The 26,691-nt window shown below is 37.2% G+C and overlaps 1 protein-coding gene across 2 annotated transcripts in view; it reads left to right on the top strand.

Annotated features, from left to right (window-relative positions):
* Window positions 1-26,691, top strand: part of UNC5C (unc-5 homolog C (C. elegans)) — a 388,250-nt gene that overhangs the window by 293,664 nt on the left and 67,895 nt on the right. For both annotated transcript variants that reach the window (XM_011932900.1, XM_011932892.1), the window contains exons 5-7: window positions 10,768-10,948; window positions 16,284-16,451; window positions 18,830-18,994. In XM_011932900.1, coding sequence (XP_011788290.1) covers window positions 10,768-10,948; window positions 16,284-16,451; window positions 18,830-18,994 — 514 coding nt within the window. The remainder of the gene's footprint in view (window positions 1-10,767; window positions 10,949-16,283; window positions 16,452-18,829; window positions 18,995-26,691) is intronic.

Raw genomic sequence — 26,691 nt, 5'->3', positions numbered from 1 at the left:
CCAGGAGGCAGAGGTTGCAGTGAGCCGAGATGGTACCACTGCACTCCAGCCTGAGTGACAGAGCGAGATTCCGTCTCAAAAAAAAAAAAAAAGAGGAAGGAATGCATATGGAAGTTAAAGATATACTGATTCCCTTAAAAATATTTTTGTTTGTATATCCCTTAGAAACTTTTACATACTGCTGGATACTTGAATTGAGTCCTACCTTGAAACCCTAGCACCTTGAACTCCTCTTTATCTACAGTCTTTCCTTAGTTATTTATATGCCATGTTGTAGAATACTGTATATGATTTAGTTTGTTATTTCTCCAGGTCATTTACATGTAAAGAGATCCTTCTGATGATGGAATTTAAAATTGGTCTCTCCTAAAGACATTTCAAGTCATTGTCAAAAATTGGGGGGAGCGATTTTGGAGAGGAAGGAGGCTTTCCTGGTGCCCCTAAAATCAAAGCACACCCAATTCTAGTTCTAGCTCTGAAAGGAAATCTGCATTGGTCCTTTGAGTGACAGAGTCATGATGATAACAGAAAGTGTGTCCAGTGCTTCTTTTCTAAAGATCTCTCTGCTTCCCTGGGGACACCAGCCTGAGGACAGCCTCAACCCAAGTCCTGGAGTAGCTAAAATGTATGTGTCTTGGTGTCCCAGCTTTTTCCAGCCCCCATCTCGTAATCCGCAGCCCACTCTGTCAAGGCTAAAGTCTGTAGCACTGTAGTTGGCTCCTCCTGGTTCTTGGCTCTATGGACAGAAAAGAGTCCAGAACTCAGGCGGTCCTGAATTCGGATCTCTGCTCCTTTCTGAGCTTGTAAACCTGTGCAAGCTCTTGTCTGTCAGCATCATTCTTCTCATCTGAAAATTGGGAATGCAACTACCTCCTTCACAGGCTGCTGTGAGGAGGAACCACCGAGTACAAAGTACCTAGCTGGGGACCTGGAATGCATCCTACAAGTTTCTTGTTTTTCTCCATTTTTACCCTTGGGCAACTTCTCACCATTCCTCCCACCTGCTTCTCTGTCCTCACAATTTCAGCACAAGGAAAATGTTCTTCTTTTGAACTCTCTCTGCTCCCTAAAGCCAGGTCAGGATTCTCACGATTTGCATTAGGGAGTACAAGGTGCCCTCTTCCCCTCCAGGTCACATCCCCTACTTTTCCCACCCTAAAGAATGGTAATTATTCTATCACCACAGAATGTGTCCCATAATTTTCACTTCTCCTTTCCCCTTGGACCAGCCCATCTGCCCCAGAATCCTTTCTGTGGGGAGAGAGAGAAGCAAAGAAGAGAGCTCAGGGACAACCACTCCATGGGTGTCATCAAAGCTGTGGATAGAAGGCTGCTGGATGTGGCAAGGTCACCAAGTCTGCCCAGAAAGTTCAGAAGGCTAAATGAATATCATCCCTAATACCTGCCACCCCAGTATAAATCAGTGGTAGAAGTATGGGCCCAGAACTGTTTGTTTCAATTGGCCATTTAAGTTTAATGGTAAAAGACTGGTTAATGATAACAATGCATCATAAAATCTTCAGAAGGAAAGGAGAATGTTTTGTAGACCACTTTGGGGTTTTTTTTGTGTGTGGTTTTGCATGCAGCAGTTAAGAGTTTTTAAAATCTATGGTTTTTAATGGAAACAACTTGACCAAAAATCTGTCACAGAATTTTGACTCCCATGAAAACAAAGTTTAATGAGGAAAAAAAAGATGGGGGACAGTCTGTTTTTGGGGACCAATGCGGTCATAGGACCCACATAGGTGTACTTTCAGGGTGGTAGGGAAAGCAGAGGTGGCTGGAAGAAAATTGTATCTCTTAGGGGCATGGATAAGGGTACTGAAGCTAATGGTATATATGCAATGGTATGGGGCTGATAGACTGATATCATTAAAAGAACAAGTAGACTAGCTTGCAGTACTAGGAGAAAAGAAATGGAAAACCCACAAAAGTAAATTAAAAACTATAAAAATATAGATGGTCTAGGTAAAAATAATAGTAATATAAGTTGCCTATCATTTATGCTTTATTACCAAGTATAATAGTGAATATTTCTCATTTATTTTAATAACTTGTCTTTGATTAAAAATCTTTTCTACTTATTTTTTAAAAATTGATAAAGTATGTTTTCTTATAATTTAGAATGAGAAAATAATTTTTATAAAGATTAATTAAAATGTTAATACCTATGAAGCAAATGCATGCTAATGACATCTCTAGAATTATGAAGTCATAGAGTTTAAAGGAAAATATGTATTTAGGGTTAGCATACAAACAATATTGGCCAATGTAATACTCAGTTGCTTATATATTTGTAGTGCAATCTTAAAGAGTTATAACCTAATATTGAGTGGACTTTGCCACATAGAAATGCCAGCGAAGGCTGAAAGGACTCGGGTGTTAAATTTTTTTTAGTTTTCAGATTAACACCATTTCCCTTTCATTTTTTAGGGTTGTTTGGGGTTTGTCTCACCTGTTTTAGTATATCCTTAGCTAAATGTTAATAATTATTTTCAAATACTTACTGTATGCCAGACAGTAAGTGTTCTGTGTTTTAATTCATTTAGTTTTTAAGAACCTTATAATGAGTTCTAGAATTATCCTTATTTTGTAAATGAGGACTCTAAGGCATACAGAAGATAAAACACTCGCCCATGGGAGACATACACAACCCCAAAATCGCAGAGTTCAGTTCTGAGCTCAAGCAGTTGAAAGCAGCCCTCTTAACTGGTACTTTAGGAACTACTCCTTAGAGTAAGATGCTCGATTGCACACAGTGGGACTAAGAACACCAAACAGCAGAATATGCAAACAAGTCATTCTAATGTTGCCTTGTAACTATCTTTAGTACCTGTTAGTAAAATCCCATGCCTTTATAAACACTTGAGTAAATTGGTTCAAATATGCCCCAAATCATTGAAAGGACGCAGTTACTGAACCACAAGGACAGAAGTTGTTTGAACATTATTTTGCATCTCTGAAACCATGACAACAAGTCCTGGTTTATGGTTGAAGTCTTTTATTGTTTTCTGAACTTCAACCTATTTTTCTTTCTCTTCGAATATTTTGTACATAACTCAAAATAACTTCTAACTCAGAAAGACTTCTTTCTTGTATAAATCAGTTTATTTAATGGGAGGAGAAGAGAAAAGAGAAGCCACAGGTTGAAATCAACAAAAAGCATTGAAATGACCAAAATATGAACAGAATTCTATGGCCAGACCAGAGTACTGACTCCTGGTTAACCAAGATTAGCTTACAAATAAATAGCTTTGCAACAATATAATTAACTACATACTATTCAATGCAATAAATTTCTAACACAACAAAAGATTCTGTATTGTTTCTTGGAATTTTATATACAGTGTATATAAGGAGACTCACTGTGGAATTGTTTCACATGGAAGAATGTTAGTTTTGCAGTGTGTGTTCTGGAAATATTGCATGAAAAGGTTATACATTTTAAATTGTATGTTATGGCTCTTATATTGATTTCTCTTGCTGATTCAGACAATCCTTTACATGATAAACAGAATTATTCTCACATTGTTTTCCTTGCCATTCGTCTACTAAGTTTTATTAATGCTTTATCATTTTTATCTAAACCACAATGGTAATAAATGTTGTTGCAGTCACGCTGGCCCTGCAAATATCCTTTCTATCAATATCCACGTTCAGTTCTTAATGCTAAGATAAAGCTGATCCAAGAGAAGCAGAAGTCCTCAGCATTATTTTTTAAAATTATTTCAAAACTTTAAGAGAAAAACTCACTCTGTTCATGGAAATAATGGGAATTTTTAGCAACTTAGCTGTTGTCAGAATCATGCTGTGCTAGCTGGATTCCTTATGAGATCAGCCAAATCTGAATCATTATACTTTCTACCCTCAATTATTTTCTGCCTCCTGTGTCCCTGCTCCATACGTGGGTCCTCAAGCCTGAAACTGAAGATGAGTCCCCCTGGCACCCCCCTTTCCACATACCATCAACTCGTATGTCCTGTCCTCTGTCCCTTCCAATTATTGTCTGAATCCATTATTTTCCTGCCTGTCTCCTATCCCCATGCCACTTTTTTCTTTTCCTTTTTTTTTTTTTTTTTTTTTTTTGAGACAGGGTCTTGCTGTGTCACCTAGGCTGGAGTGCAGTGGTGCACTCATAGCTCTCTATATCCTTGACCTCCCAGGCTAAAGCCATCCTCCTGCCTTAGCCTCCTGAGTAGCTGGAAATACAAGCACATGCCACCAAGCCCTGCTAATTGTTTCATTTTTCTTATGGGGTCTCATTATGTTGTCCAGGCTGGTTGTAAGAACTTTAGTGCTGACACTGAGTAGGAGAAGGAGCCATTAGGAGGGTCTGAGATGAGGTATAGTGTGACGATTGATAGTGAGTGTCAACTTGATTGGATTGAAGGATGGGAAGTATTGATCCTGGGTGTGTCTGTGAGGGTGTTGCCAAAGGAGACTAACATTTGAGTCAGTGGACTGGGAAAGACAGACCCACCCTTAATCTGGGCGGGCACCATCTAATCAGCTGCCAGTGCAGCCAGAATAAAGCAGGCAGAGAAACATAAGAAGTCTAGGCTGGCCTAGCCTCCCAGTTTACATCTTTCTCCTGTGCTGGACCCTTTCCGCCCTTGAATATCGGAGTCCAAACTCTTTAGTTTTGGAACTTGGACTGGCTCTCCTTGCTCCTTAGCTTGCAGATGACCTGTTGTGGGACTTTGTAATCATGTGAGTTAATACTTAATAAATTCATATATATATATATATACACACACACACACATGCACACATATATACGTGTGTGTGTATACATATACACACATATATATATGGTTAGTTCTGTCCCTCTAGAGAACCCTGACTCATACGTATAGTATGTTCTGACTTTTGATGGATCACTCTAACTACAGTGTTGAAAATAGACAGTTGAGGGTTCAGGGGAAAAGCAGAAGATAAGACAGACAATGTTTGCAATAATTCAGGAAGGAAATGATAGTGACTTGGACCAGGAAGAGGTGGCAGGGAGGGAATGAGAAGCGGTCTGATTCCTAATGTGTGCTGCTGTAACACTGAATGGGCTAAGAAAGAGGGAAAAAGCAGTTATCACTAAGTCAAGTTTTTGTCTAAGTGGCTGGAAGGCTGCATTTGGCATTAAGTGAGGTGCATAAGACTGTGAGAGGAGCAGGTTTGGAAAGGCGGTTCAGGAGGTCATTATCAGACAACCAAGCGGAGCTGCATGAAGACAGTTGGATATACAAGTCTGGAGTTCAGGGGTGGGGTCTGGGCTGGAGATAAATTTAGGAGTCATCTGTGTGAGACTGGATGAGCTCACCAAGGAAGTGAATATGGATAGAAAACAGAAAGCAGTAGAATTCCAAGGACTGAGCTACAGGGACACAAATATTAGCCTAAGGAAGCTGTGAGGCATGAAGCAAGGTAGGACAAAACCCAGGAAAGTGTCCTGTCCAGAGAAAGCAAGTCAGGAGGAGGAAGCGAGTAACCAGATCACATGCTGCTGTGAGTCAAGTAAGATGAGCGCTAAGTCCTCAGCAGCACATTTAGCAAAGAGGAAAGAGCAGCTATGGTGAAGCAGTGGAAGTGAACACAGATTAGAACAGGTTCAGTGGGGAACTGAAGACAGCGAATGTAAACAACTATGAGGCAGGGCAAGCAGAGAAATATAGGTGGTGGGGAGGGGGGGTTGAGTAGAGGCAGAAACAAGTGAGAAGGGTTTTTGTTCTAAGTTTTTAAAATTAACAGCACATCTGTAGGCTGGTGGAAATGATTCAGTATCAAGGGAAATTGAATAATTTAGGAGAGAAAGAAGAGAATTGCTGGGACTTGCCCTTGAATAGAAGAGCAAGACCAAGATACGGAGTACAAATCTGAGGTGACAGATAGGAATACAGAGAGCTCCCCCAGTGATAGGAAAGAGGGTGCAGATGGGGGTGGGGACACGGATAGTGGGAGCGCTTGAAGATCTCTTGTGATTGTCAGTTTTCTCAGTGACATGGAAATCTTGGTCATCAGCTGAAAGTGAGGCTAGAAGGGGAGGTAGTGGAGAGGAGTGTGAAATAGTTATCTAGGAGAAGGGGAGAGTGAATAATGAAAATACAGCATGCCTTCTTGGCAGAAATAAAGGCCCACTTGTGATCTGTTATGAATTTTAAGATGAACTCACTCTCCATGGCTGTTGACACTCATGTTCCACCTCCAGAACACAGAGGGGGAGGCCAGGCACAGTGGCTCACACCTGTAATCCCAGCACTTTGGGAGGCTGAGGCGGGCAGATCACTTGAGATCAGGAGTTCAAAACCAGCCTGGTCAATATGGTGAAACCCCGTCTCTACTAAAAATACAAAAATTAGCTGGGCATGGTGGTGGACACCTGTAATCCCAGCTACTAGGGAGGCTAAGACATGGGAATTGCCTGAACCTGGGAGGTAGAGGCTGCAGTGAGCTGAGATCACACCACTGCACACAGTGAGACTTCGTATTAAAAAAAAAAAAAAAGGAAACCACAGTGGGGTTGTAGGCAAATAGTGGCCAAGTGAGTATCTTGAAGTGACAAAGGGATGAGAGCATTGATGGTATACTGCAAGAATCATATATACAGTTAGACATTGGAATTTACACTTGAAAGTCTGAGAAACAAATTGGCAAATTCAATAGATTGTAGGTGCTGGTGAAGGATTGTTGAATTCGGTATCTTAGAGTGAATAGGAAAGACAGAAAAGGGTAAAGGAAAGGATAATTGGAACTAAGTTTATGGAGGAGTTGTAATTGATATAAGGACAAGAGCTAATCATGCTTCTCAAACTTTAGTGTGTATATAAACCCCCTGAAGTTCTTATTAGGATACATATTTTGATTCGGTAATAGGTGGGCAGAGCCTTAGATTTTATATGTCTATCAAGCTCCATTGCATTTTTAAGGGCAATGATCTAGACTGGTATTTCTCAACCTTAATAGTAAATTACAACCCTTGGGGAACTTAAAACACACTGATGCTAGACCGGTGAATTGGAGCTTTTGTGGGTTGGATTTAGCTTCTCTGGGTTGAATTTAGAATTAATATATTATAAATGTTTTCCACATTATTCTATTGTAAAGTGGAGTTGAAAACCTTTGGCCTAGAATGTGTGACCTTAGAGGATAAGATCATTGCAGGATGGAAGGTCATGGAACTGAAGGGCCAAGATGTTGGAAGTGTCATCTTTGTGGTTATTAAACTCTTCAGAAATTATGCTTTAAATAAAGTGACTATAAGCCCAGAGGTCTGTAAATAACTGCAAAAAAAAAAAAAAAAGAGTCAAAATTGGGTGATATAATCTGATGGCATGAGATTCAAGGTGAAGATGTTTAGAGAGAACAGTCTGAAACACACAATCCTGAGCAAGGACAGCACTTACCCATCCCCAGACCCAGTGGCATGTTGGATTTGGGAAATCAAACATCCACCCCTTCAGAGGACTCCGGAAGAAACAATGGCATCAGAAAGGCCTAGACTTTAGTATGACAAAAATGTAAAGGAAACAATCTCAAAAGAGACTGAAATGTTAGAAGATTTTCATGCTGTCTTCCAGGCAGTATGGAAGAGTATCAGGACTTCTGGAGTTGGTTATATGTAGCCCCTGGTATTCCAGCACAGGAGGTGAGGGGTGGCCTGCAGTCCTCACTGAGCCTGTCTCAGAGTAGAGTGCTGTGATATGGCTGGCAACCCTGGGGTGTTGGGGACTGTAGGGTATTGTCAGAAGCTGGAGGAGTCCTGGGCCCGCCTCTTCATTCCCGCAGCTATTTTCTAGCTGTAGAACCCTTTGTTTCTTGAAACAAAGGCGTGAAAGCAAATCCAGTGTGGAAAACAGATAAAAGCAGAGTTTCTGTGATTCAAATGGGAGTTAGGGGAGGAGAGCAGTGACCTCCACAGGGGCCATCAAACACGGCTGGGGCTTCTCAGGGGTCCTGAGGTTCAGGTCAGAACCACTGCTCCAGCATAGGCAAGAGACACCCAAGGCAAATGCGTAATTATGTATAATGGAGTAAAGATCATATACCCAACAATCTTGTGTCTTCAAATCTTTTGTCAACCATGCAGATTGAACACTTTCTTCCATGTAATAAACTCTTTATACAAACAAGTGATTTCTAATATCCCTTGGGACTTCTTTATGTCATTTATGATTAGGACAACATCATTTACATAGGAGGACCCATAGTTTTGAATAGCTATGGGTTCTCCAGTGGCAAACCATAAACCAAAGTTACGAATGTGAGTAGTCTTTTAAGAAAGCGCTTCCAGGAGAACCCTGTAAGTGGGCGAGCAAGCAGGGGAGAAAAGTAGCCTAGTACAGGTTGAGTGTTATTTATACAGAATGTGTGAGACCAGAATTGTTTTGGACTTCAGATTTTGGAGTATTGGCATATACATAATGAGATATGTTGGGAATGGGACCCAAGTTCAAACATGAAATTCATTGGTTTCATATGCATGTTATGCACACAGCCTGAATGTAATTTTATATAACATTTTAAACAATTTTGTGCCTGAAACAAAGTTTGTGCACATTGAACCATCAGAGAGCAAAGGGATCACTATGACAGTCTATAGCTGTTTGGTGTCACCGTCATTCCCTTGGGGATGCTGAATAAACTGTGTGTTATGCACCTGCATTTTGACTACAACCAGTCATGAGGTCATGTGTGGGATTTTCTACTTGTGGTGTCATGTTGGTGCTCAGAAAGTTTCAGATTTTGGAGTATTTCAGATTCCAGATTTTTGGATTAGGTATACTCCATTTATAATAGTGTCAGTTCAGGTCCAGTTTCAAGGATGTAGCTTCAGCCTCATCCCTCCAAGGGACTTCTGGAAAGTTACAGCTCAGATTCTGACCCAATGGGACAGAAGCCATATTTCTGCACCCATTAGTCAATGGCTAATGGGGAAGTTATAAAAAATCCTAGGCACATTCAGGCAAAAACAATCCATGAGCCTGAGGGCTGCTCTTCAGAGAAGAGGGCCAGGTATGAGTACTTGAAAGAGAAGCATACTGAGCACAAAAATTGTAGAAGGGATACAAGAACAACTGGGAGTAAGGGAGTCTGTCCATGCTTTGTGTGATAGGAGGCTTTCTTTAGAAGGACATAGATAACAACCTAGGTAAAGGTTCCACTCAAAAACTATCAATTTCAACTTTTAATTATCATCAAAGAGATTTTTAACAGTATAAATTGTGCCACCTTCTCCCATGCACTTCCAGCAGAATCGTATTTCCACACATAGGGGGAAACGTTGAGAAAATCCAGGTCAAGTGAATATGAGTATATATCTCAGAGATACCCAGGCATAGCCCTGACTGAATGTGCAGTCTGTATTTGAAAACAAAATACATATTTAAAACACCTACTGTTTTAAATAGATTCTATTCTTTTTCTCACTACCTTGAGTGCAAATATCAAGAATGTTTAGCTTTTTCAGCACTTACATCATTACAAATAGTTTATCTACTCTACAACCTCATACTTTTCTATATTTCAAGATTGTTGTTGATTTTTATTTTTCTCTATAAATGTTGGCTTCTCTTCTAAGGATTAGAGGAGCATTATTTGAGAGTCCCTGCCTTAAATGTAATTTAGAGTTGTGCAATGTCAAACCCACTGACAGATTTAGAGATTAATTTCTAGACCTCTTGTGGTGTTAGAGAAGCTCCTTAAGGTTTTGAAAATGGCAACAATATTGACTCCCTACCACTAAAGGTTACTTGTATACACATTCACCCTAATGCAAAAGCAGAGTTTAAGTGTGGTAAATATCAACATTGTTGTTTTTCTTTATGGAAAAACCTGTGCATAGAAAAAAAAGGCAACTGCCAGAATAAGAAATAGTTTACCTCCAGAAGAACAGCTTATACAGGTATGTTTCCTCTCTTTATTCAGCAAATATAACATCACTATTACTACATTAATATTATTCGCATAGAAAAAAATAGTTCAGTAGTTTTAAATGGTCATGTCTTAAGGTCAGGTTCCCCAAAAGTACACCCTGAGCCAAAGATTTGAATGTTAGCATTATACAAAAGGAGGGATTTGAGTATGATTTGTAAGCTATCCGGATTGTATTAAGAATTGGTAGAAAAACGTAAAAAAAAAAAAAAAAATTTTGGCTTAGATACATCTCCAAATATGTGTTTTGCTACATTTTGAAGTCAGTGTATTTTCAGGGATATTTAATCCATATGTTTCAGTGAGGCTACATGTAAATCATCCAAATGTTATTTTATTACAGCTATGTGATGTCTAAAATTCCTTTTGTGCTTTTAAAAATAGTCTTTCTATTCTTTTCTGAAAAGCAGCAGGTAAGTTGCCAAGAGTAAACAAATCAAATAGCAAAAGGTTTGAGTTCAGTTTGAAACGCTTATCCTATTATTTTTGATTGGGTTCTGAACTTGGCAGCACACATTCCCCATTTCCTCATTTGTGCCTGCAGGGCAAAGTGAAAACAATTTGAACACTGTATTTCCCAATTGGTTCATTGACATTTGAGAATAATGTAGTACAGACAGAATCAGCATGTTTGGCAGGTGAGTGATACTTAACGTGACCTTGGAAAGTTACTTCCCACCAGTTTGCAGAAGTTCATGGCCTGGAACAACATTGTACATATTATAAAACACAGGTATCGCTTCTTGGCCTTTTGGCTAAGATCACATGTACAAAATACGGGTTAGGACAGGCAGCCATCAAGGAATCCATGCTGAGGATTTATCTATTTTTCTCATGTATCTTTAGGTGGAATGGTTGAAAAATGAAGACATAATTGATCCCGTTGAAGATCGGAATTTTTATATTACTATTGATCACAACCTCATCATAAAGCAGGCCCGCCTCTCTGATACTGCAAATTACACCTGTGTTGCCAAAAACATTGTTGCCAAGAGGAAAAGCACAACTGCCACTGTCATAGTCTATGGTGAGTGGCCCTTCAGGGTCTCAATCTAGTTCATGTCTAACTATTTCTCATTGGCATCGGTATCTTAACTTTAAAATATCAAGCTAGAAGCCCTTTTTTAAAAAATTTCATTTTCTCTGAGACAGGATCTTTCTCTGTCACCCAGGCTGGCGTGCAATGGTATGAGCATAGCTCACTGTAGCCTCGACCTCCTGGGCTCAAGGGATCCTCCCACCTCAGCCTCCTCTGGAGTAGCTGGTATTACAGGCATGCACCACCATGCCCGGTTCTAGAAGCCCCTTTTCAATCTCCATCGTGGCTTGTTTGCTGCTTTTCACAGAGGCAGTGAGGTTTAATTGCTTCCCCAGTACTGATATGAAAGGATAGGCTCGGACATTCTCAACCCTTTCTCAGTCAGCTTCCAGGAAAGTGAAGAAAGCCTTCCTGAGTGGCTGCTGTTTCTGTAAGCCCTCTTCTCTCCAGAACCTGTACCACCATCTAGATTGAGTTCTGAAGATGAATGTGCTTCTATCAGCCTGCTGATGTTTCTGTGGACCTAACCTCAGTCTTATCGTTGCAAACCCTCAGAAAGCGGGAGCTGATCTGTTCCCAAAATACATTAGAGCAATTTTAGCTTCTTAGAACTCATTCTACTCACTCCATCAGAGGTGTGCGGAGTGAAGAGAAGGGCTGCCTTATCTGGCCAAGTGGCCCTAATCCTAACAATATGGTAAAATCCAACAAAGTGACTTCTTAGGAAGCTTCCTCCCATGCCCTGGTCCTTTCTAAGCCAGCTCATCTCTAAACCTATCAATCCTCTGAAAGTACTAAGCAATTTCATGCCCCATTTTGATGTGGCACACATGCTTTTATCTCCCTGTGTGGTTTAGCATTCAGTTATTTTCCAATCATTTCATGAGTGGTTTCATCTCCCCAGCTAAGGTTAAGCTCCTTGGTAGACTGAGAGACTGGTCTGTATATTTACATATTTCTTACAATGTTAGACATCTAATAGTTTCTCATATTATTGATGTTTTACTGTCTCAGAGGAAATTGAACAATGTGGGAAGTATTTTGAGGTTATGCCACCGCCAGAATGATATGCCCATGCCTCACCACTTCTTAGAACATAACGAAGATTTTCATCACTGTTTTAGTGTTAAACTCCATGGGCCTTGGTGTCTTATTGACTGAAGGAGGGACAGCCACTGACAAGTATGTGGCTTATGGTACAGTCAGTCCTGTGTCACTTAATGATGGGGACACATTCTGAGAATTACATCGTTAGGTGATTTCATTGTTGTGAGAACATCATAATGTATTCACACAAACCTAGATGGTATAGCCTACTGCACACTTAGGATAGAGGGTATAGCCTATTACTCCTAGGCTACAAACCTGTATACTGTGTTACTGTACAGAATACTGTAGGGAACTGTAACAAAATGGTATTTGTATATCTAAACATAGAAAAGGTACTGTAAAAATAAGATATCAAAGATTAAAAAAAAAAAGGTACACCTGTATAGGGCACTTACTATGAATGAAGCTTGCAGCCCTGGAAGTTGCTCTGGGTGAGTCAGTGAGTGAATAGTGAGTGAATGGCAAGGCTGAGGACATTACTATACACTGCTGTAGACTTTGTGAACACTACACTTAGGCTATAGCACATTTGTAGAAAAAGTAAAGTAATACCCCACAATGTTACAACAGCTATGAGGTTATTAGGTGATAGGAATTTCTCAGCTCTGTTATAACTTTATGGAACAAACCATTATTGTATATGAAGTCTGTCCTTGACTGAAATGTTATGGGGTACATGATAGGACTGAAGGAATTAAGAATTTGTCACCCCAGTATATGCCACTTGGCATATTGACTGTTTTCTGCATTAAAGATCCTTGAGAAACAGCAGACTCAAGATCACTCTGATAATCCTTCTGACTCTTAAAAGCAAGAGAGGAGATTTTCAACTGAAAGATGGCTTCCCTATACTAGAAGGAAAGTAACATTCTTATCCTCAAGGACAGGAAGTTGAGACCAGGGAGAAGTTAAGATCCAGATAATTCTGTATTGATCTTGTTAAAATAACTCTTAATCTTCTTTTAGCCTTACCACATAATTTACTTTTTCACAACTTACTACTGTTTGTCCAATTCAATATATAAGCATTCAACTCTAACTGCATCTTTGGGTCTTCATTTTCTTAGGCCATGTTAAAGTTATATAAAATAAATTTACACGTTTTCCTCGCGTGATTTGTGTTACACCAATTTAATTCTTAGACCCCCTCAAAAAATCCTTAAAGAGTTGAAGTAAAATATTGCCTACCCCACAGTACCATTCAGATGGATGTGTGTTTATGAGAAGAGAAACCACTATGCTGTTCCAGAGGATGAATGTAGCGCTGCTATAAAAATGTCATTTTAATTACAGGAAAGATGCATAAAATTTTTTTGATCCTCTGATTACTCTGAGGTTTAATTTCCTAGTCCAGATAATGGCTGTGTTGAATTGTATGCAATTGCCTTTCTTAAATCACAATAAAATGTTTTCTTCTTATCTCTTTTTAAACTGCCTGAAAGACTTGATTAACAACATTTGAAATGCGAAAAAGAAATGGGGTGCAATCACAGCATGTGCCAGTCATAAATAACTAATGAAGGCAGACTATATATAGTTGTATTATATAGATGTTTAATGTACATGCAAATCTGCAAGTCTCTTCCTATGTATATTATGCTTTCAATATCCATAAATACAATGAATATGTTGTCCTTAGGAAGGATCAAACACAAGTAACTTAGTATTTAGAATTAAGGAAACGGATTTGGACTAGGGTCAGGAATATTGGGTCATAGGAGTATTTCTGTCACTAACTTATCTTCAGAGGGTCTTTTAACCAGGATTCTCTGAGCCCTTGCCTCGTTCTCTGTAAATGAAGGGATCTTCAAAGACTTTTTCATCTCTGAAAGTTTCTGATTATTCATTTCTCATTAAAATCCCAGCAGAACAGTACATGTATCCTAAACCCCAAATATCAGCTTGCCAGTATGCTAGTAAGCAGTTTATACAGACAATTCCATGGCAGGGAATTTTGTAAACTTGAGCAGGTTAAATTGCTTTTTGGAACACTAACTGAAACCCTACCTATCCACCATCTGCTTGTCCTTTACATAACCTCGTAAAATAATTTGTCCAAGCCTCATAGGTTGAACTCACCAAAACTCCACAGAAAACATATATATCTAACCAGTATTTCATATTTAGTGACTGTTTTATGTATTTTTTGTTAATGCAATTTTTAGATTACAAATATGCATCCATTAGAGAGAATTTGGAAAACAGAAAAGGTCAAAGAAGGAAACGCCTATACCTATAATGCTGTCACCCAGAGATAGCATTTAAACAAAAATTTTATGTATACTACTTGAATTTTCTTTCTTTCTTTTTTTTGAGACAGAGCTTCACTCTGTCGCCCAGGCTGGGCTGCAGTGGTGCAATTTTGGCTCCTGCAACCTCTGTCTCCTTGGGAGTTCAAATGATCCTCCCTCCTCAGCCTCCCAAGTACCTGGGACTACAAGCATGTGCCACCGCACCTGGCTAATTTTTGCATTTTTTGTAGAGATGAAGTCTACTATATTTCCCCAAGCTAGTCTCAAACTCCTAGACTCAAGTGATCTGCCCGTCTTGGCCTCCCAAAGTACTGGGATTATAGGCATGAGCCACTGCACCTGGCATATGCTACTAGTACTTTATATGTATACATAAGGTTTAAAAATAAGCATTATACATTGTTATACATCTTTTATAATTTAAAATATATAAATATAAGTGTTATATACATATTATATAAAAATTATATACATATACATGATCATGCATAATGTATCCATAAACATTACTTTTATTTAAAACATACTGAAACTATTTATTTGGAGATAGGGTCTCACTCTGTTGCCCAGGCTGAAGTGTAGTGATGTGATCATAGCACACTGCAGCCTCTACTCCTGGGCTCAAGGGATCCTTCTGCCTCAGCCTCCTGAGTAACTGGGTCTATACGCACATGCTGACATAATCTGCTAATTTTTTAAATTTTTGTGGAGCTAGAGTGTTGCTATGTTGCCCAGGCTGGTCTTGAACTCCTGGTCTCAAGCAGTCCTCTCTCCTTGGCCTCCCAAAGTGCTTGGGTTACAAGCATGAGCCACTGCACCCAGCCTCGTGAATTATTCAATAGCCTTCTACAGGATTGCTTTTAATGGTTGTCCAGGAGTCAGTCACATTAACATAGATGGCTGGCTTTGCCATTTTCTCATTTTTGAACATTACAGTTGTTTCCAATTATTCCTCTTTATATGAAATAAAGTTGCTGTAAAAAATATGTTTCTGTCTGTAAATATAACATTTATCATAATTTCCTATTGGATAGGTTTCTAGAAAACAAAATGTTGGGCAAATGCTGTGCACATATAAGGTTTGTGTTACTTGAATGGCTAATACACTTCTTTAGTGTCAGGAAGCAGATGCGTATACTAGTTGTGTTATATTTTAACTACAAGGAAATAATTTTTGTTAGAAATTGTTTAATTACAATATTGTATAGACTCACATTATTGAAGTATTAAAAATATATATCAAAGTATTTTCTAAAGAGAGATCTGCAGAATTGAAGAGTGTACTGTGTTAGGGTGTAGGTTTTACAATCACATATGCTGACAGCTCCGTCAGACATCATAATTGGCCTTTATACACAAAATAAGTGCTAATTTCAATATCAACTAATCGCCAAGTAACTCAAATAGCCAGTCAATTTGTTTATAACCCCAGTACTATAGGATTTTATTTTTTAGCCGGGCTCACTGGTTTGTGCAAGTGAATAAAAATCCTTAAAAGGTTGTAAAGTTTACACATGGTTAAAAAATCAATCATCTTTTTTTTTAAGGCTAAATTACTTTATTCTGTCCCCATGCTATAGATTCACTTGCAGGCTTGTCATAGAGATGTAAACATTTATTATTTGAGACGAGCTGTCAAAAGTAATTTTGGAGCTTGACTAGGTAAGGAGATATGTATATTTTTTAAGAACACTGGCCAAGTAAAAGAGAACCCATACAGTCCTATTTATTTTTCTGAGTAGGTGAGTATGTCTTTGCAAACATTTTTTTTTCTCTGTCTATACACTAAAACTTTGGATAAAATGAGGTCCATGGTCTCTTCTGGCTTTGAAATTTTGGATTTTTATAAATGGTCACTTGGAAAATAACTTTTGTTTACATATTGTGTCTGTGTTGTGTGTCCGTGTGTGTTGTGCATGCACACATGTTTAATCCACTTTTTACTGTTTGCCTCCTTTCAGTCAATGGCGGCTGGTCCACCTGGACAGAGTGGTCTGTGTGTAATAGCCGCTGTGGACGAGGGTATCAGAAACGTACAAGGACTTGTACCAACCCGGCACCACTCAATGGGGGTGCCTTCTGTGAAGGGCAGAGTGTGCAGAAAATAGCCTGTACTACGTTATGCCCAGGTAAATAAACCAGTCCTCTCAATCCAAACATCTCCCATTATTCAAGAAATATGCTTTTAGAGAATAGATACAGAAACTTTATTCTTACATTATTTAAATCCATCCTACTCACTGTTTGCATTACTGGGATATCAAGTGTTTTCCTCCAAAAGAATACTTAACTTTGTTACCAAAACATGCCAAATTGTATAAAACAGGAGATTAAACACTACTGGATATAATCCCTTTATATTATTCAGCACAACTGCTGGGACCAAGATTGTAGATTTTGTAATTCAAGAGATTTGAATGGCACTGAAAGCCACACATTTTAGGAATAACAGTCCTTGATCTTCAGAAAATCACAGAAATTAATTGAACTGAAATTTAGAAAATGTTTTAGATGGAAATATTTTACATTTGGTGTCATTTTCTGGTCAAGGGCAAATATAACATTTGAAATGAATTATAAGGAAGGCAAAGTTTTTTGGCACATGGAATAATGGATTCTGAAACTACCATGCAGTCAGTTCTTTGTTATCTGTAAATGTTGGTCATCTATTTTTTTTGAGTTATTTGCAGTGGTACCTACAGCAAGATTGCATCTCTCCACCTCTTAGCATCTTTCTGTACTATCTCATCTTGCTACCAGCTCTTATCCCTAGGTAAATCGAAGATAATATTTGCCAAAAGTAAAAACAAAACCCTTTAAAATGCCTTGTTATACAATATATTCCAAAGCTAAGCTAAAATTATTTTGAAATAATCCATAAATTTACTGCACTCATTGGAGTAGCTATTGTGTTTTCAGTTTTACTGTTCAGATACACAGCCTTCTTACTTCTCCCTTTTGCCTAATTTTGTCATGTTTATCCTTTAATCTGTATCTTTTAACCTTTCTCAGGGATGGGGTGGAGAAATGAACTGGAGAGATATACATAACCTACACTTTACATTCCCAAATGTTGATTTCCAAATATCAAAACTGTCTTCCACAGTGAACCCTTTGAGAGCTTTTATTTATGAAACAAATTTTGATGCTTACCTAGGCTTAAAATTTCAGATTTTATTTTATAGGTGCTGACTCCCACAATTAAAAAAGCACTGATCAATTTGAGTTGAAATAGAAATGCATGTGTCAGTGTTTTGGTAAACTGGATTGGTGCAGGTCAAAGCAAATGTTTTTGCTCTAAGTGGTTGGGACTTGCGTATATAGCCTGTTCTGTATGACTGAAATATTAACGCTGTTCTCATTTTTCATGTGGGTATCTTTATAACCATATCCACATTATGCATGATATATTTACACAGTAATCTGAATACGAAATCATGTAGATTTCTCAAACTACGTAGACGATTAAAATTGATATAATTTTTATCAATATATAGATATAAAAGGTTAAGCTGTTCAGTAAATAATGTTTAGCATTGTTTTACATTGAATCCTTGATCATTATAATTATGTATTTCAGGGAAGATTAATATTTTAAAACTCTTATTTCAACATTTTTATCCTATTTTTCTGAGAAACTTAAGCTACATTTTAAAGTATGACTGAAATTTAAATTTATCCTTTTTGCAAACTGAGATTTAAGTTGTGTACTTTTAAAATAGAGATATCTGAGTTCATTATCTTTGAAGTTGCTGACAAGCCAGCCACCAAAATTAGGAAGAAAGTAAGTCAGTTCTAAATGACTGAATCACAACAAATATTAGGGTCTTACCTAAATTTTTTTAATAAAAATAGAAACAGAAGCATCATCAAATAATGGAATTATCAAATAATAAATGAAAAACAATAGTCTTTTCATGAAAACATTACAGAAGGTTTCAGCAGAATCAAGCAGCCCAGATGAAAAAAGTAAAATAAAAAGACAATATAAAATTTAGATGAGAGAGAAGAGATAGATAGATAGATACCAACTGGATGAATGAATTTAAGGTTGGATAGATTTCTTCTCCACTGTACCAACCTCTTCTCTGAATTCGCACACGAGCTTACTTTCACTGTCCACACGGCCCTAAGAATGAAGGAATCTTGGATCCAAAGACTGACCTAATTTTCAATACAAAACCCAGAAGCTCCCCCATTAATAGGAAAAGGGAAACCGTCATGGCCTACTTTTACATAGCTCCTGGTGACAGCTTTGGATTTTGTGTGTCTCAGTCAGCCTCCCTTGACTTGGTCAGTGAGAAAACACTCACACACTCTATAGGAAAAGCTCACTGAACCCAAATGATGTAGAACATGCAATTCCCAGCAACTGAAATGAATACAGTGCTTCTCAGTAGCGCATGCTTTTTCTTGTTTTGTTTTGTTGTATTATACTTGAGCTCTGCTCCATCCCTTAAGCAGCTGCCTCTCCCTCTGACTTGCTGCTGCATTTTTTCCATGGCAGTGGATGGCAGGTGGACGTCATGGAGCAAGTGGTCTACTTGTGGAACTGAGTGCACCCACTGGCGCAGGAGGGAGTGCACGGCGCCAGCCCCCAAGAATGGAGGCAAGGACTGCGACGGCCTCGTCTTGCAATCCAAGAACTGCACAGATGGGCTTTGCATGCAGAGTAAGTCAATTTAAGCAAACTGCAGACATTGAGGGGGCTGGAGATTGAACCATTTGGGTTTTTTTTAAGGAAACATTAGAAATAAAGAATTCTTTGAACAACAATAAAATGCAATAATATAGCAATATTCTAGCTCGCTCTCACAATTGGAAAAAGCAAATTTTCCAGGAACCAGAATAAAAAGTAACTATGTCCAGCTAACAAATGGCATGCAATATTGCTTTTTCATGAGCAAGGGGTGATTCAATCACTTATATGGAAGGGAACCATTACTTGGTTTTATCGGAAAGCACAAAAGGGCACTCTAAACTCTTCAGAGAGTCAAAACAAGACTTCTAAAATGTAAGCTGTTTATTCTTAATTCATGGCAGGTACCTAACCAAAATGTCCATGGAGTGTAAAATGTATGTAAAGATGAAAAATATTTTTGTTGGTAGATTTACCGACTTAGAACAAATGTTTAGTGAGAACATCTCCGCAACCTCTTGAATATTCTGGGTTTGTATTAGAAATTATAATGTGGATATGATTTAGTTTATTTAAAGGAAATAAATATTAATAAAGCATACATTTTTAAAATGAGTGCCAAAGATTGGCTCAGGAATGTAATGTGTGCTATAAGCTACATATTCTCCATTTTTTTCATGTCTTTGTTCCTTAGATTTTCTTAATTAAATGGTAGTTTGATCTCATACTTGCAAACTCTCACCCCTTTATTGAGGAGTCCTCAGATGTACACAGTTTACTATCTCTTTTCATGATCATAAATTGAGGTATTAAGAATTATTCTGAAATCATACCTATTCAGATTAATGGATCAAATGATGTGCTGTCTTTGGATGTGAACTAATGGTGGTCTAGTGTTGACATTTCTCATAATACATTACACATTGCTAGCAGAATACAAGCAGCTGAAGGTATTTATGCAAAGGTATTTGTATTTGTCATTTAAGAATAAAATATTTTGTTTTTACCACACTTAAGAAATTCTGTTTACTTTTCAGTCTATACACACAGGAACCTTTAGAAAGATATCTTACTTAAAATACAAATAAATAATTATGTTGTTCACACAGAATAAAAATCCAGTAGGCCACTTATTTTTATGTTCAGGGTACATTTGCTTTCCTTGAGAACCGGCTGCTGCTGAGTGTATAAAGCACAGCTTCTGGTAATGATGTGGGGCCTGCCACTGTGAACCTCACAAGTTTGTACCAGAAATGCACAAATGAAAATCAGTTTTGCTAACCATTTATCCAGAGGTACAGAGTTTGTTTGGGTTGAGGATTAAAATAACAACATACCACATACAAGTTAGTCTTTTTAACATTTCCATCACTTAGTATTTTTCTTTTACTGTAGAACCAACTGATTCATGTGATTGCAAAGTAGAAACAGTTGGACTTTTTCTCTCTGTCTTTCACATTCTTTCTCTCTCAATATACTATTTCAATCTTGGGTGATTTAATACCTACTACTTCTATTGTGCATATTTACAAATCCTCAGAACAACCTCTTTAACAAGGAATACAATGCCACAAGACAGAATCTTTCATTAGTCATAGAAAATGTCACATTTTAAATTATGATAAATACAAACATGATATATTCAAACTAAGACTTTCATGACATAGCAACCCCTTAGCTTCTAGATCATTCCTTAAGCATTCATAGAATTTTTTTCCATATGATTGGATATTTGCCAGTAATGATGGCCTGAAGTGTGTGTATATAGACAGGGAAGAGGAATGAGGCTACAGGAGGGGTATTTTTAGTTGTTTGTTTGTGTTTTTTTTTTGTCACGTCTCCTGTTTGATGGAAACATTTTGCTATTTGGTTAAAATCATTCCATTTAAAGCTATTTATTTCTGCAGCTCTGATTTGCTATAGTGACAATCCCTACTAAGTCATTAAACTCTTTCATCTGCCCTCCTGTATCCACTCCAGTCAAACAAAGAATTGTAGTCTATATCACTATTGATTTCCTCAGTGATAAAACCACAGATATTCTGCACTGTGCAATTGTAGTATTTTACAGTGAAAGCTATAGTTTCTGCTTACCAGTTAGCCTGGTGTTTCTGGAACAGTATACTGCCAAAGTCTTGCAAAGAAATAATATTGTTTGGCCATTATTTTGGAAAACAAAGGCTTCTAATAGTGATACTGCAAAGTTTGCAAAAGGGACAAGGTCAGTATTAAGAAAAAGAATGGGGGTAGAAAAGATAGCCAGAAAGTGGCAATCAGCAATTAGGAATTATCACTTAATATTTATTTACTTTGGGAGAATTAGTGTCTGGAATGAATTAATAGTCTTTCAATGATATCACAATGTTATCTCAAAATAAAGCTAGTCTACTTTCAGTGAACCAGGTAAGAACTACATCCTCTGAATCTATTCAAAATTGTATACAAATAATTCTGATATAAATGTAGGTGTACTGCTAGATAGGAGAAATTCAGAGTTCATAATGGATGTGAGTAGGATTCAGAGTTACCTAGATAATGTAGTACAGTATTTCTTCAAAAGCTAACTTGGTACTTAAGAGGAACACAATGTGAAATATACAGAAAATATTACTGTTGATGTTTATTTGTTAATTTGTTCTAAACAAATTCAGATACATTTCTTTGTTAAGCACTTAATACAAACACCTTTAAAAATATATTAAAATGTTGGATAAAATATTGCAAACTTAGTAGAGACATATACGTGCATGCAGAAAGAGAGAGAGAGAGAAGAAAAGAGGTCCAAAAGAAAGAAGATAGAGAAATCCTCAAATGCCAAAAATGAAGCTGCAACTCCAAGCTTGAGAGGTAACTGTGTGAATTGACACCAAAATAACCAGGAAGGGGGAACTGGATATGGACATGGGTCCCAGGGGCTGGAAATTAGGGTTTCAGTTTTGGCAAAGAGGCAGAAGCCCTGGCTATGTAAGACCTAGACTTGGAAGTAAGAACCCTAAAGAAAGCTGAAACTCACAAATGCCTGACCTATACCATAGGAAACAACTAGAACATTTTTGCCCACCAGCCAAGGGAAGACATAGAAAAACATGGTAGGAAAAAGGAAATGAAGACTTCATTTAAATAAAATCTATAGTAAAACCATAACCTCACCCCAGCTCTGGTATGGAATCTAAGATACATTGCTAGAAGCAAAACACAAAATATGTATAATTAAGCTTCTAGGACACCAGCAGAGCAAACAGCAAGCTACTCTCTAGGTTTCCTTCCATAATGTAAGTTCATTAGTCTATGACAAACATAGACCACACCTTTCAATAAGCTTACAATACAAAGTTTCCAATCACTCAAGAAAATTGTCTACTGTAAGGGAGAGTCAGCAATAATAAATGAGTTAGCATTTTACTAACATGAACTCATAGAGCAATCTGAAAAAAACTGTAGAGTAAATGTAAAAAGACAAACCATATTTTTAAAAGGAATATAAGCACAAATGAAATAACAATTTGTTAAAAAGACAGATTTAGAGACAAAAACAAATGGAATGTCTAGAGAGGAAGGCATAATGATTGAAATTTAAAACTCATTGGAAGATGAAAAATCAGATCAGATACAGCTTCAGATAAAGCTGAAGAGAAAATTTGTAAACTGGAATTTAGATCTTATGAAACTTCCCACAATACAGGGAAGTTTTGTGAATACATAAGTGAATATGTAACAGGGAGAATAAAACTCATGGAGGATAGAATGAGAAAATCCAACATTTACTGCATAAAAGAGCAAAATCTGAAAGATTTTCAGGTAATCAAGATAGAGAGGATTTATTACTCATAAACCTTACTGAATAAACTACTGAAAATGAAAAATAACAATTGGTTCCTTAAAATAAGATGAGACCAATTGAGAAGCAGTTGAAAATAAGATGGAGCTAAACGGTAGACAACATTAACATGGAATATGGGAAGGTGCAAACTAAATTAAAAATTTCCATCTTCTCTATATTGCTCAAGAAAAGAATAGTAACAGTATTTACATTGGATTTCATTGATTCCACTGTTGAAGTTAAAATGTTAAGACTTAAGTACACACATAAAAATTGAATGCATAAATTCAAAATAAAAATTTTAAGGGTAGGAAAGTGGCAAAAGGAAAACTAGTAAATGGATACAATAAGTGAGATAGTGGAAATAAAGCTACATATATCAGGGATCATAATGTAAATGAATTAAACTCACCTGTAAAAGGAAATCCAAAATTATAGGAAAAAACTCAGTTTTATTCTGTTTATGAGTCACATACTTAAATCGTAATTATAGGAAAAGATTGAAAGTTAAGAAATGGAACTTACAGTATTGTTCAGTATGTATGTATGTATGTATGTATGTATATATTTAGAGACGGAGTCTTGCTCTGTTGCCAGGCTGGAGTGCAGTGGCGTGATTTTGGCTCACTGCAACCTCCGACTCCCTGGTTCAAGCGATTTTCCTGCTTCAGCCTCCTGAGTAGCTGGGATTACAGGCGCATGCCACCACACCCAGCTAATTTTTTATTTTTAGTAGAGACAGGGTTTTACAATGTTGGCCAGGATGGTCTAGATCTCCTGACCTAGTGATCTGCCCGCCTTGGCCTCCCAAAGCTGGGATTACAGGTGTGAGCCACTGCGCCCGGTCTGTTCAGTATTTATTTTAACATGTCTAATTAATGGCTTTTACTATCTGATTGGGCTATTCTTTATTCAATTCCATTTCCCATTACGCCTAAGTAATATATATTAGAGATCATTTTTGACTCATAGTTTGAATATAGAGTTTTGTTTATCATGGGCTTTATAGTTTTTAGAATGTTTAATTTCAACTGAAACATTAATCATCAGTTTTCTAAATTATTTACCAGTTTGATAGTGTTCGGATAAGACATGTTAGAAATCTATTTCTTTCCTCAAATTCAACACCAAGTGAAATTTTTCATAAAAAGACTTTGAAGGTTACTTATAAAATTAATGAATACTTTAAAGATATAACAATGCTAAATGTTAAGCAAATATGCAGTCAAGTAGAAACTTTTGTACCTTGCTAATGGGAATAAAAATTTTTATGGGGAAGCAATTTTACAGTATAAGTCAAGAGTTTTAAAGTTATCATACCCTTTGACCCAATAATTCTACTTGAATGAATAAGTTTTCAGTAATTAGTATGAATATCTAAAAATATATACAGTCAGCCCTCTGTATCAGTGAGTTACACATCTGTGGATTCAACCAAGAACAGGTCAAAAATATTTAAAAAAAAATAAAAAATAATATAACAATTAAAAATAAAACAAATTTTAAAATACAGTGTAACAACTTATTTAACATTTAAATTGTATTAGGTATTATAACCAATCTAGAGATGGTTTAAAGTATACGTGAGGATGTGCATAGGTTACATGCAAATACTACGCCATTTTATATAAGAGACTTGGGCAATCTCAGATTTTGGTGTTGGTGGCGGGGGGTGGTTCTGGAATCAATCCTTCTTGGATACTGAGAAACAGCTGTACGCCACATATGTCTATATTCTTTGTTATTATTGTAAAAAATGCAAAACCCAAAAGTCTAATATTAGGATGATGGTTAAGTAACACGTAGTACTTCCATTAAATGGAACATCATATAGCTGCTAAAATATTTATAAGGTTTAACATGGAAAAGCAGAATATGGATTTATATATGCATTTAGTGATAAGTGTGTAAAGGTATGCTTAGTAAAAGATGAATGAAATTTATGAATATTCTGGGCTAATGAGATTACAAGTATTTTTTTCTTTTTCTATATGCTTTCTATTCTATACATTATTTATGCTTAGTATTCCGTTATCTTTATAATAATAAATGACATTTTGTAAAAAGAACGGTTGAGGATAGGCCACAGCATTGTCTTGGAAGCATGGCTTCCTGGATTTAAGAAGTAGCAATGTCACTGACTTTGGTCACATTGATTCAAATTAGATTACAAAAAAAGTATTTGCATAAAATACTTGTATAAAACCCTAGTTGTACAAAACCCTAGGGTGCAAGAATTACTTATAGCCAGTAAACCAAGTATTTTGAAGACATGGGGATTTGGAACTGAATTATAGTTTTGCAATATTTCCCATTTGTCTATTTTTTATATATATATATCCGGCCTTGCAATCATAATTTAAATTCTTAGTCTGTGTGATAAGTTGGATTCATTATGTGATGCTGTGTAATTTCATTTGTGAAATATGATCATGGTCTGTAAACAATTTCAGAAGCTCTGTTAAATGTTTATACCACTCATACACAGTAGTTCATATTGTAAGTGCTGTATAACATATATTTGTATTACACTGGATACAATCTCACTGGCCTGAAAGAGTAGTTCCTACACTAGACACAATTTGGTACCTTCAAATTAAGACCTTTACAAAATTGATGTTATTTCACCAGAATGCATTACTAAAGCGTAATTAGAAGCTATCAGAATCACTTAAGGTCCCAGAAATAACTTGGACATTTTGGATTTATAAGCACATAGTTAATTTTTTTCCAAACAACATTTTAAAAAGTGGAGTTCTTTGATATACTAAATGACACGGATTGCATCGAATAAGAAAGGTAAGTGAAGTGGCATGTTTGTCACTATTTTGTGTGTGTGTGTGTGTGTGTGTGTTTCAGTAAAACTTTATTTACAGAAATGAGTAGCAGGAACTATTTAGTCTGAGTGCCAGAGCTTGCCAACCCCTGTTCCAGGCTGTCACATCTCGAGGATATAGCTATTGTATTATGTTAATTTACTGAACTTAACAGGTTTATCGCCTAATTTTTAACCCATATGCCATACATTGACATATATTCATAGGAGGTGAAGGGTATTTATCAAAGATCCTATTATCTTTGCTTTTTTTTTTCATTTAGTTCTTATTTTTAGATCTGTAATGGGTACAGGTGCAGAGTTCTCACATGCTTGTATGTGTAGTGATGAAGTCTGGGCTTTCAACGTACCCAGCATCTGAATAGTGAACTGTGCTCAACACCCTTTTTTTTTTAAATTATATTTTAAGTTCTAGGGTACATGTGCACAACGTGCAGGTTTGTTACATATGTATACATGTGCCATGTTGGTGTGCTGCACCTATTAACTCGTCATTTACTTTAGGTATATCTCCTAATGCTATCCCTCCCCCTACCCCCACCCCATGACAGGCCCTGGTGTGTGATGTTTGCCACCCTGTGTCCAAGTGTTCTCATTGTTCAATTCCCACCTATGAGTGAGAACATGCGGTGTTTGGTTTGTTGTCCTTGCAATAGTTTGCTGAGAATGATGGTTTCCAGCTTCATCCATGTCCCTACAAAGGACATGAACTCATCCTTTTTTATGGCTGCATAGTATTCCATGGTGTGCATGTGCCACATTTTCTTAATCCAGTCTATCATTGATGGACATTTGGATTGGTTCCAAGTCCTTGCTATTGTGAATAGTGCCTCAATAAACATACTTGTGCATGTGTCTTTAGAGCAGCATGATTTATAATCCTTTGGGGATATACCCAGTAATGAGATGGCTGGGTCAAATGGTATTTCTAGTTCTAGATCCTTGAGGAATCGCCACACTGTCTTTCACAATGGTTGGACTAGTTTACAATCCCACCAACAGTGTAAAAGTGTTCCTATTTCTCCACATCCTCTCCAGCACCTGTTGCTTCCTGACTTTTTTATGATCGCCATT

This window comes from Colobus angolensis, unplaced genomic scaffold, assembly GCF_000951035.1.
Source record: "Colobus angolensis palliatus isolate OR3802 unplaced genomic scaffold, Cang.pa_1.0 Scaffold123, whole genome shotgun sequence".
Lineage (NCBI taxonomy): Eukaryota > Metazoa > Chordata > Mammalia > Primates > Cercopithecidae > Colobus > Colobus angolensis.
Note: the sequence above shows the minus strand (reverse complement) of the source record. Positions and strands in the feature narration are given on the sequence as shown.